This window comes from Heterodontus francisci, chromosome 2, assembly GCF_036365525.1.
Source record: "Heterodontus francisci isolate sHetFra1 chromosome 2, sHetFra1.hap1, whole genome shotgun sequence".
NCBI classification, from domain to species: domain Eukaryota; kingdom Metazoa; phylum Chordata; class Chondrichthyes; order Heterodontiformes; family Heterodontidae; genus Heterodontus; species Heterodontus francisci.
In genome coordinates, this window is record NC_090372.1 from 205,999,285 (window position 1) to 206,011,947 (window position 12,663).

Here is a 12,663-nt window from a genome sequence, read left to right on the forward strand (position 1 = left end):
TTTTCCAGAAGACAACCAATTGGCAGGCTGTCTCCGGGTTTGCCGTCCAATTAGGGATGGTGGGTGGTACAGATTGAGGAGGAGGGAGGGCCAATCAGCGCACTCGCAGCCTTCGCAGCGGCTGGACTGTCAGGGTGCTGCTGAGGTGATAGCCTCGAAGGAGGCTGGAGTGAAATGGCTGAGAGAAAAGGCTGAGGGAACCGGCATGGTCTGTGAAAGCAGTCTCCAAGAGCTGCTTTCGCAATGGCAATCCTCTGTGCCTGGGGATGCCTTCAGGCTTGCTGTTTGCTTAATAAACAGTCGGACTGCATCTTATTTTCATGCTATGCTGACCTTCCGCTCTGCAGCTGCCTCCTCCGAGTAGCCGAGGTTCTGGCATAGTGTGAGGTCTGTGAGCCGCTATCAAAATTGTATTGCCCTTGGAAATTTTCTGCTTACTGGCCACTTAACAAGCTTAATTAGCTTCCCGCCACTGCCGAGGAGGTTTCCATCACCGCACAGAAGCCGCCTCCGGGAAAAGCGGGAGGCAGCGGGAACACGACGGGGAACCAGCACAAGGCATTTTTCTCTGATTTTGCTCGCTCACCACCTTCAAACCTGGCTGCAAGGGCCTGGTAAAAGTATCCCACCCCACACCTTTATGTGCTGCACCCAGCTTGCAAGCTGGCCCCTGTCAAAAGAGTGGCAGGTAGTGTAGAGGGTCGAGCAGGTCGTGAAAAATCCTGTTCAGAATTTTGAGTAATTGAAAAGGGGAAGGCCATGCAAGTTCGACCTCTTCAACTGCTAACGTGCAATCAGATTCACAAAAAGGGAGAATATTCAAAGTAAATGTGTCATAACAGCAGAGAACTGTAATAAGAAAGAGAGGCACAGCAAGTGTTTTGCCATTGGCACACGTCATTGAAATCAGGAAGTGCAGATTGGCCCTTTTGAGTACTGAATGTCTTTTGGAATTTGCACATTTGTTAACTACCAAAAGTGATTCTTATTTCACTTTTCTTTCATTGTCATAAACTTGCAGGCTGCAGGGGAATACTCTATGGATGTGACAAACCACTAGCTATAGACTCCTAGCTTTGAAAAGGTAACCAAAATACACAGTAGTTCTTTTTGTGCTTAATCTATGAATATGGAACAGATATAATTCATTGAAGACACATCAGTAAGAGTCTAGTAATGAACTTAATAAAAACAAGCATCCAACAATGATGGCAGTTCAATCAGTGGATTCGATAGTTAGAGAGCTACAGCTTCCTCTAAATCTGTGTCAAGGGCATTTCAACAAAAGCCCAATCTCCCACATACTTACAGCCACAATAAGGAAGTCCAGCCAGCACCAGGCGTTGGTGAAATACTTCTTGAATCCGTATGCCACCCACTTGAGGAGCATTTCCAGAACAAACACGTAGGTGAACACCTTGTCCAGGTACTCCAGCATGACCTTTATCACCGGCTTTGTATCAATGTTAACGTCTTCAAATGTCTGTGGACACAAAGATGCATTCAACAATAAAATTGAGCATTCCAATTGAGGGGGTGGAGGGGAGAGAGGGTGACAGAACAAGGCATCGGCACATGGCATTACACCCCACCTGAGGCTGCGTGTCATTGCAGTGCACTGTACAACAAGGCCCATTGTGTTGTTTGATGCCTGTGAAGCTGCATAGAGCGACAGTACATAGACAGTACATTCGGCCTAACTAGTCTGTGCTGGTGTTTATGCTCCCCACGAGCCTCCACCCACTTTACCCCATCTCAACCTATCAGCCAAATCCTTCTACTCCTTTCGCTTTCATGAACATATCCAGCTTTTTCTTAAATGCATCTATGCTGTTCATCTCAACTACTCTGGGAAAAGAAGTTTCTCCTGAATTCTTTACGGGATTTATTAGTGGCTATCTTATATTTATGGCCCCTAGTTCTAGTATCACTTGCAAGTGGGAACAATTCTATCAAATGTCCTTCATTATCATAAGAGTAAGGAAGAAAGTAATAAAGTCTAAATCAGGGATAATGTGTATGTGAATGCACTGAGTGTGGATAATAAGATGGTGAGTTACAGGCGCAGATTGCCATGTGGAAATATGATGTTGTGGCTATAACAGAGACCTGGCTCAGAGAAGGTCATGACTGAGTGTTAAATATGCCTGGATACAAGGTGTTCAGGAAAGATAGGAAAGGGAAAAAAGGGTGAGGGGTGGTGGTATTGATTAAGGAGAGCATTGCAGAGCTGGAGAAAAAGGATGTCGAGGACAGAATCAAATTGGCTAGAGCTAAGGAACAAAAACAGGGCGGTTACATTGCTCGGAGTTGTCTCTCGGCCACCAGCTAGTGGGAAGGACGGGGAGGAACAAATTTGCAAGGAAATTACAGAAAGGTGCAAAAATTATAGGATAGTTATAATGGAAGACTTCAATTATCCAAACATAGACTGGGATAGTAGTAGTGTAAAGGGTAGTGAGGGGCAAGAGTTCCTAGAGTGTGTTCAGGAAAATATTCTACAGCAGTATGTTTCTAGTCCAACGAGAATGGAGGCACTGCTAGACCTGGTTCTTGGGAATGAGGTGGGCCAAGTAGATCAAGTATCAGTAGGACAGCATTTAGGGGATAGTGATCATTGTATCATAAGGTTTAGGGTGACTATGGAAAAGGACAAAGAACAATCCAGAATAAGAATAATTAACTGGGGGAAAGCCAACTTCAATGGGGTAGGAATGGAGCTGGGGCGAATAAATTTGATTCAAATGTTGGCAGAAAAAACAGTAGCCTGACAATGGGCTACCTTCAAAGAAGAGATAGTTCAGGCACAGACAAGGTATGTTCCCTCGAAGGGGAAAAGTAGAGCAAACAAATCCAGAGCTCCCTGGATGACAAAAGAGGTACAGATGAAGACGAAGAAGAAAATGTGTGCTTATAACAGATACCAGGTAGAAAATACTACTGAGAACCAGGCTGAATATAGAACTGTAAAAGCAAATAAGAGAAGCAATGAGAGAGAGAGACTGGCAGCTCACATTAAAGGGAATCCAAACATTTTCTACAGACATATAAATAGTAAAAAGGTAGTAAAAGGAGGAGTGGGGCCAATTAGGGACCATAAAGGGGATTTACATATGGAGGCAGAGGGCATAGCTGAGGTATTAAATGAATACTTTGCATCTGTCTTTACCATGGAAGAGGTTGCAACCCAGGCAATGGTGAAAGAAGAGGTAATTCAGACACCAGAAGGTTTTAAAATTGATAAAGAGGACCTATTGGATAAGCTGTCTGTACTTAAAGTGGATAAAGCACCAGGACCAGATGAGATTCATCCAAGGTAAAGCCTGGCTACCCGACCCGAACCCGACTAGACCCGACTACACGTGTTGGGTTCGGGTCGGGTCGAAATTCCGAGTCCAGCATTTGGGCTCGGCTCGGCTCGGGTCGGGTTGGGTTGGACACTGCTGCCAGGAAGTCCCAGGATAATGCTTACCCATGACTCCCCACAACTCCAGCTGCAGGAATAGCCTGCTGCCGGAACAGAGGAAGGAGATTTGTGTCGGGTCAGGTCGGGCCCAAAAAAAATTAAAGGGCTCAGGCTCGGGTTGACTGTGGTCAGGTCGGGCCCAGGTCGGGTTTTAATTTTATACCCGAGCCAGGCTTTAATCCAAGGATACTGAGGGAAGTGAAAGTGGAAATCGTGGAGGCACTGGCCATAATTTTTCAGTCTTGCTTAGACTCAGGGGTGGCGCCAAAGGAATGGAGAATTGCAAATGTTACACCCTTGTTCAAAAATGGGTGTAAAGATAAGCCCAGCAAATACAGGCCAATCAGTTTAACTTGGTGGTGGGGAATCTTCTAGAAAAAATAATTTGGGACAAAATTAGTAGTCACATGGACAAATGTGAATTAATTAAGGAAAGCCAGTATAGATTTCATAAAGGGAAAATCATGTTTAACTAAATTGCTGGAGTTTTTTGAGGAGGTAACACAGAGGGTTGATGAGGGCAATGCTTTTGATGTGGTGAACATGGACTTTCAAAAGGCATTTGATACAGTGCCACACAACAGACTTGTGAGCAAACTTTAGCTCATGGAATAAAAGGGACGGTAGCAACATGAATACGAAATTGGCTGAGTGACAGGAAACAAAAAGTAGTGGTTAATGGATGTCTTTCGGAGGAAGGTTTTTAGTGGAGTTCCCCAGGGGTCAGTGTTGGGACCCTTGCTTTTCCTGATATATATAAATGATCTAGACCTTGGTGTACAGGGCACAATTTGGAGAAGAGAAGACTGAGAGGTGATTTGATTCAAAATTTAAAATCATGAGGGCTCTGGACAGAGTAGATAGAGAGAAACTGTTCCCACTCGTAAAAGGATCGCAAATGAGAGGGCACAGGTTTAAAGTATTTGGTAAGAGAAGCAAAAGTAACATGAGGAAAAACGCTGTGAGTGGTTAAGGTCTGGAATGCGCTGCCTGAGAGTGTGGTGGAGGCAGGTTCAATTAACGCATTCAAAAGGGAATTAGACTGTTAAATGAAAAGGAAGAATGTGGAGGGTTATGGGGAGAAGGCAGGGGAATGGAACTGAGTGAATTGCTCTTTCGTAGGGCCGGTGCAGACACGATGGGCCGCATGGCCTCCTTCTGCACTGTAACAATTCAGTGATTTTAAAGGCCTCTTTCAGGTCACCACCCCTCACCCCCCACCACCTCCCCCAACCCTTCTCTAGGGAAAAGAGTCCCCTACTTTCCTGATAGTTCTAGTCTCAATTATAGGGTCAGGCAGTGACATCAAGGACCCTGCTGTCGGAGCCCTCCTATGGAATATGGAGAAACAGCCAAAGAGGCTCAGGGGGAAGTGGAGGGGGGTGCATGGGTAACTATTAAAATCTCAACGTGAAGTTTTAACGGAGTGTAGGGCTGCTGACATGTCTTGATCAGCAATGTGTCGAGAGAGAAGTTGCAACTCACCAGAGCACCGCTGCTCAGCAGAATCATGAAGATGATGAAAGTCTCGAACCAGTTGTGTTCCACAATTTTGTAGCAGGTTTTCCTCAGGTTCCACCAAAGCTTGCCAAATCCGGTCGAGATGTTAACCTGACAGCAGGCAAAGTGGCGTACACAAGCTGTGAAAAGAGTGACCAAATCAGGACCCCAACTCTTCCTCGTACCACTGGATTGGTGTTAAGAGTCTCTATAATTATATATAGAGTCTTTCACAACCCCAGGAAGGGCTAGAAATTCACCTTGGGGTGGTATATCATCAGCACCCGTACCTCACCCCTGACTTCAATAAACTGAACATTGGGCGTATACAACAGGCAGCAGATAAAATACCTTTTGTTAGGCGCTGCCGCCCAAAACAAACTTCAATCTGAGTGTCTCAAAGCACTTTACAGCCAAAGAAGTACTTTTGAAGATTAGTGTTGTTGAAATGGAGGAAACATGGCAGCCAATTTGCACACAGCAAGCTCCCACAAACAGCAATGTGATAATGACCAGATAATCTCTTTATTTTAGTTGAGGGATAAATACTGGCCAAAACACAGGGGATAACTCCCCTACTCTTCTTCGCAATAGTGCCATGGGATCTTTAATGTCTACCTGAGAGGGCAGATGTGGACTCAGTTTAATGTCACATCCAAAAGGAGACACCTCACCACGCTGTCTGCTTAGATTTTGTGCTGAAGCCTCCGGAGCGGGAATTGAACTCACAACATTATGACCAAGAGGGAAGAGTGCTACCCACTGAGCTATGGTTAACAACATACTCCTAGTTCAGATTCAAATGGAGCTTCACCTGACAGAGTTTTATTAAAATCGCATCGTAATTAGTCATTTAGAGCTTAAGCTTAAGTAACAAAGAGCAAGGGTCCTGCCATAGCCACACAAGGGATGGAATCCCTGATTGGCCAGTAGGGATCATAGGACGAAAAGCTCCAGAATAAAAACAGAAAATGCCAGAAATGCTCAGCAGGTCAGGCAGCATCAGCGGAGAGAGAAGCAGAGTTAACGTTCCAGGTCAGTGACCTTTCATCCGAACTGGCAAATAAAGCGGGGGTTGGGGGGGGAAAGAGAACAAAAGGGAAGGTGTCATAGAGTTATACAGCACAGAAACAGGCCTTTCAGCCCATCGTGTCCGTGCCAACCATCAAGCACTTAACTATTCTAATCCCATATGTGTGATAGGACAGAGGGCCGGAGATATTAGCTGACAAGGAAGTCATGGGACAAAGGCACAGAGAGTGTGCTAATGGTGCGGTGAAAGACAAAGCATTAGTGCAGAGGGCAGCCCTAGCCAAAAGCACAAACATGAAAAAACCAGTAGGAAGGCACATGGTAACAAACAAAAACAAATGCAATAAAATAAAATAAAATAAAAACAGGTTCCTCGAGCTTGCGTTGATGTTCACTGGAACACAGCAGCAGGCCCAAGACAGAGCTGTGGACATGAGAGCAGGGGGGTGTGTTGAAATGGCAAGCAACCGGAAGCTCGGGGTCCTGCTTGCGGACTAAGCGGAGGTGTTCTGCAAAGTGGTCACCCAATCTGAATTTGGTCTCCCCAATGTAGAGGAGACCACATTGTGAGCAGCGAATACAGTATACTACATTGAAAGAAGTACAAGCAAATCGCTGCTTCACCTGAAAGGAGTGTTTGGGGCCTTGGATAGTGAGGAGTGAGGAGGTAAAAGGGCAGGTATTACGCCTCCTGCAGTTGCATGGGAAGGTGCCATGGGAAGAGGACGAGGTGTCGGAGGTGTGAATCAGACCCCGAGCTTCCGGTTGCTTGCCCTTTCAACACCCTCCCCCACCCTGCTCTCATGCCCACATCTCTGTCCTGGGCTTGTTGCAAGTTCAAGGAACAGCACCTCATTTTCCGATTAGGCACGCTACAGCCTGCCGGACTGAACATTGAGTTCAATAATTTCAGAGCATGACTGGCCCTTTTTTAAAATTTTATTTTATTTTGTTCCATCTTTTTTGTTTTTTTTAACCATGTGCCTGCCTACTGGTTTTTTCATGTTTGTGCTTTTGGCTAGGGCTGCTCCTCATTCTGTCCTTAACGCTCCCTCTGCACTAATGCTTTGTCGTTCACCACACCATTAGCACACTCTGTTTGCCTTGCCCCATGACTTCCTTGTCAATTAATCTCTCTGCCCTCTGTTCTATCACACATCTTCCCTTTTGCTTTATTTCCCCCCACCCCTGTTTATTGCTTAAAACCTATTGCGTTTCTAACCTTTGCCAGTTCTGATGAAGGGTCACAGACCTGAAACGTTAACTCTGCTTCTCTCTCCACAGATGCTGCCAGACCTGCTGAGTATTTCCAGCACTTTCTTTTATTTCAGATTTCCAGCATCTGCAGTATTTTGCTTTTATGAAAATCTCCAGCCCTGCAGAACTCTGATCTTTTCTGCCCATCTGACCTACATTAGCTTCTGGTCTGGCAAAGCCTCAATTTAGAAATTCACATCTTCCTTTTATATCCCTCCATGTCTTCGTCCCTCCCTATCTCTGCTACTTCCTTCAGTCCTCCAACCCTCTGAGATCCCTGTGCTACTCCAAGGCTGCCCTCTTGCACCTCTCTGCTCCACCATTGGTGGCCGTGTCTTCAGCAGGCGAGGCCCTAATCTCTGGAATTCCTTCCCTAATCTGCTTCACCTCCTTTAGGGCGCTCCCTGGACGCTAGCTCTTAGACCAAGTTTTTGGTCACCTGTCCTTACGTGGTTTGGTGTCAAAGTTTATTTGAAAATGCTCCTGTGAGGTGCCTTGGATAGTTTTACTACATTAAAAGCGCTATATAAATGCAAGTTTTTGTTGTTAAGTGAATGGAAACTCAAGGTCAGCACTTGCCATGAACATTGCTCTTAAATGCAGCTCCTGCTGGGGAAATCAGCTCAGTAGGACCAAATCTGCTCAGGTACTGAGTATGACGGGCTTGACTACATTGCATGTATACCTGCCTGGGCACACACCTAACACGGCACCAGGTTATCTATTGTCAAGTGTTGAGCCTGAGGATACAGGATTGTCCTGAATCTGCTTGAGACCAGATCGATCTTCTGAGGCATTTGAAGAACAGAAAACAAGCAGTGAAAAAAAGTTACACAGCAAATATGCTGCAATGGTGACTGCACTGCAAAAGCAATGAATAGGTTGTAAACAACAATAACTTGCATTTATTTAGCACCTTTAACATAGCAAAACATCCCGAGGCACTTCACAGGAGCGTTATCAAACAAAATTTGACGCAGAGTCACTTAAGGAGATATTAGGATAGGTGACAAGGTAGGTTTTAAGCAGCATTTTTAAAGTAGGAAATAAAGGTTGCAAGGTGGAGAGGTTTAGGGAGGGAATTCAACAGCTAAGGGACGAGCATTTGAAGGTACGGTCACCGATGGTGGAGTGATTAAATTCGGAGATGGAAGAGGTCGGAAATGGAGGAGCGCAGAGATCTTGGAGGGTTGCAGGGGCTGGAGGAGATGACAGGGATGGGGCTTTGGAATGTCCTGAGGTTGTAAAATGCACTAAATAAATGCAAGCTCTTTTTCTTTTACAGTTACCCTTATAAAGTTAGTATTAACGCTGGCCTTGCCATCAACACCCAACTTTCCCATATATTTCATAGCAAAACAGCTGTGGACACACATACACAAAAAAAAATTCATTTAACATATAACACAGGCTAATTCAGTTTGGTATTGAAAATCTAGCCTAATCCAGCACAGTATTAGACAATAATGCTGATGGCCATTTCAGTGAGATTACTTCAGTGATGTAACAGGATGCTAAGGTATCATTTCCTCTTCAAATAAACAGCATTACATCCTCCATCCATAACCATCACAGTAAATGACAGCACTGTACTCTGCTCAGAACCAGTTGTCTCCATTTCTTCCAATTCAGCCGTCACCAAATGAGCTAGTTGCCTAAAGGCTGATTAGTCCATCCCGTCAGTTTAGACTCAATTTGCAGGAACATTTATGCTTTTCCTGTATATCCAGTGCCACCAGGCTTGGATGGAGCAGGCTCAGTTTGCTGTCCAGGAACCGATGCTGATTAACAGCTGTTCATATAATAATAGTTCCCGTTACTTTCCAAAGCATCACATCGCCCCATCTATACCTCGCACCTGAATCAGGTAAGCTCACAGCACCCCAGGTGTTGGAGATGACTGGCAGAAAGATCAGTAACCAGAAGAAACAGATTGAAGGTAATTGGCAAAAAGAGTCAGAGATAGCAAGGAGAATATTTTTTTTACACAGTGAGTTATTATGATGTGAAATGCACTGCCTGAAAGATGCTGGAAGTAGATTTTATAGTATTCAAAAGGGAATGGGATAAATACTTGAAGGGGAGAGAATTGCAGGGCGATGAGGAAAGCAGAGGGAAGTGGGACTAACTGGATAACTCTTTCAAACAGTGGCCACAGAAATGATGGGCTAAATGGCCTCCCATGATGATGTGTGATTAACTGAAGTTAATTCACATTAGAAACCCACATTCACATTAGTCCTACAGATTACATCTCCCCATTTATTAAGCAGGCCTCAGCTAGAAAGGTCTCCGGTACCTGAGGATACTGCTGCTGATAATTGAGCAGCCAGTTTGTCTCTTTGATGGGGTCCAGTGGGGTCTGTCGCCGGAGATTAGAAACTACAGATAACCAATTTGGCAGATGTCTTAGCTGGACAAGCAGCAGGAAGCGAGATAGATTTCTTTCAGATTTGGATAGATTTTGTTCAGAATTAAATTTATTTCAGAAAATAATATTTTAGGATACAGCATGTGAGCAATTGGAGACATGGCATGTGATAAATGTAACGTGCTTGGCAGGAGCAAGTGACTTTGGGCCTATGGTGTCCAAAATTCTCCACCACTGGGGGCTTTCCTCACCTCATATCTGGGTCTCTTTCGACTAATGGATAAAGATTGATTGCTATGATTAGTCAACCATTGTGTCAGGAGACTACCAGGATGATAGCAGGCAAACTACAAGGAGTTTGGTCTTTCTTCATCTAGCAAACCTTATGTTCTTGTGTAAGTTCATCAGTGTTATCTAAACTGCACAGTTTTGTCCATTGAACTATTATTATCCCTTCTTACAACTTTGAGTCCCTAATGCTTGCCTCATGTCAACCTGCATGTAGGTTCTCTGAACTTAGGAACATAAGGTGTGATGAGAGAGTGTAGAATATAAATTGGGTCACAACAAAAACTACTTAGATTTATATAGCGCCTTCAACATTATAAACATCCCAAGACACCTCATAGGAGCATTATAAAGCAAAATTCAACACCTAGCCACATGAGGCGATATTAGGACAGTTGCCCAAAAGTTCGGAAAAGATGTAGGTTTTAAGGAGCGTCTCAGAGGAAGAAAGAGAGATAGAGAGTCAGAGAGGTTTAGGGAGGTAATTCCAGAGCTTAGGGCCTAGGCAGCTGAAGGCACGACCACCAATGGCGGAGTGATTAAAATTGGGGATGGTCATAAGGCCAGAGTTAGAAGAGCGCAGATATCTTGGAAGGTGGTGGGGCTGGAGGAGATTACAGAGATAGGGAGGGGCGAGGCCATGGAGGGATTTGAAAACAAGGATAAAAAATTTTAAATCGAGGCATTGCTTGACTGGGAGCCGATGTAGGTCAATGAGAACAAGGGTGATGAGTGAATGGAAAGTCTTACTTAGATAGTGACAGATTTCCCTGTATGGCAGGTACCAATTGATTAAAAACAAAAGTCTCCCATCAGTGACTAACAGGAATTGGTAATGTTTGTCTGGGAAGCCCAGTGCTTTGACAGGATGCAGGTTGCTGCTGACTTCTGCTAGAAAACTGGGAAGGTGTCAAGTGGAAGTAAAGGACTTTATTGCAAGAAAGAGGGAGGACAAACATCAGGCCTGATCAGTGCTCTTTGTTCTTCCGATCAGGTAATTTCAGAGTTATACTGGTAGAGGTTTGAATGTCGATCAATTGCTGTTCTTCTGTCAGGCAAACTTGGCAGAAAGAAAACTAAAAAGATAGATGGAGGGAAATAACCAAAAGCTAATGGGGAAGAGAGATGCGCTGTATGAATTAGCAGAGGGCTGAAGCACTTTGAACCAATTTATCTTTAGAGACATTTCCGAATGACTTGCTGACGTGACTGAACTTGTTGGTTGAGGGATAAATATTGGCCAGGACATTGGGGAGAACTCTTGTTCTAAATAGTACTATGGAATCTTTTACATCTACCTCAGGGAGGCAGACAGTTAAAAGTTTCATATGAAAGATAGCACCTTCATGAGTGCAGCACTCCTTCAGTACTGCACTGAAGTATCAGCCTAGATTATGTGCCTGAGTGGGATTTGGACCCACAATCTGCTGGCTCAAAGCCAACAGTACTAACCACAGCAACGCCAGCTATTAACCCAGCATTTAGGTTGGCACTGTCTGCATTCCCTTTTTGAGTACAGCACTAGCAACATACCTGGGTTCAATACCACTTCTGCACAACAGCTAGTTTCAGCAACAGCCAGTCGCTGACACATCCTGACAAAACTGTGTGAGCAAATGCCACTTTGAAGCCATTTGCATCAAACTGCTGTGACAGATTTAGCATCAGTCAATTCATCAATGAGCTTCCGCATTTCTGAGTTTACAATGCAGTGGAACGGGGAGTTACGTGCTATTTCACTGGTGTTTATGACTAATGTAAGATACTAAATCACTCAAATGGTCGCCTGAAACCATACTTGTTGATAATGGATGCTTTTTGTTAATATAAATGCACAGACTGCATTTGTAACTAGCACTAATCATAAGTGTTTCTAAACTGTCGGCCTTGACTCTCATGATAACACTCTCAACTCTGAGCCAGGGAGGTCTGGATTGAAACCCATTCTCTCAGCATTACAGCAATCCAAACCTAATCCTAGTTCAGTGCATCGGGACTTGAACATATCATGTAGGCTGAGGGAGTGCTGCACTGTTGGAGGTCTCATCTTTCAGATGAATGTTAAATGTGCTCTCTGCTGGATGCAAAAGACCCTTGAGCACTATTTGCAGAAGAGCAGGGAAGTTCTTCCCAATGCCCTGGCTGACATTTGTATCTCAACCAACAGCATTTAACAACAGATTACCTGGTCCTTTATCTCCTTGCTGTTTGTGGGACCTTGCTGTGCACAAATTGGCTACTGCATTTCCCTACACTTACAACAAGTGACTATGCATCAAAAGTACTTCATTGGCTGTGGAGTCTTTTGAGATGTCCCGAGGATGTAAAAGGCACTATATAAATGCAAGTTTTTTCTTTTTGCTTTTTATCTGCAGTCAAAATTCTGGTTAGAAGTTGGTAAATTCCAGAACCGTTCAATGATATGTCATCAGAAAATTATGGATCCGGAATCCAAAAGGACAGGCTGGGACTCTGCCCAGACTCAAGGAGGTCGCTGGATTAGGTCCAGGCAGGGCACCCAAGTTCTCCAAACGCTGCCTTAGAGGCCATTTTCCAGGAGTGGATAAAAGGAAGGAGATGCTGTTCCTCCCCTGCCTTCCCCCCCACCCCCAGGCAACAACCACCACCCCCACCCCCCCCCCCCCCCCCACCAGTAGGAAGAGATTACATAAGAGCTCAATGCCAGGAGTTTAGCTCCCAGGAGATGGCTGCATTGTCAAAATGATTTCAATGACCTCACCAGAGTTGT

At 44.6% G+C, this 12,663-nt stretch overlaps 1 protein-coding gene across 1 annotated transcript in view; it reads right to left on the reverse strand.

Moving 5' to 3' along the window:
• The window catches only part of scn5lab (sodium channel, voltage gated, type V-like, alpha b), a 371,240-nt gene that overhangs the window by 91,400 nt on the left and 267,177 nt on the right, over nt 1-12,663 (reverse strand). The window contains exons 18-19 of the mRNA XM_068015187.1: nt 4,952-5,106; nt 1,310-1,483 (exon numbers count right to left, since the gene is read on the reverse strand). Of these exons, the coding sequence (XP_067871288.1) occupies nt 1,310-1,483; nt 4,952-5,106 (329 nt within the window). The remainder of the gene's footprint in view (nt 1-1,309; nt 1,484-4,951; nt 5,107-12,663) is intronic.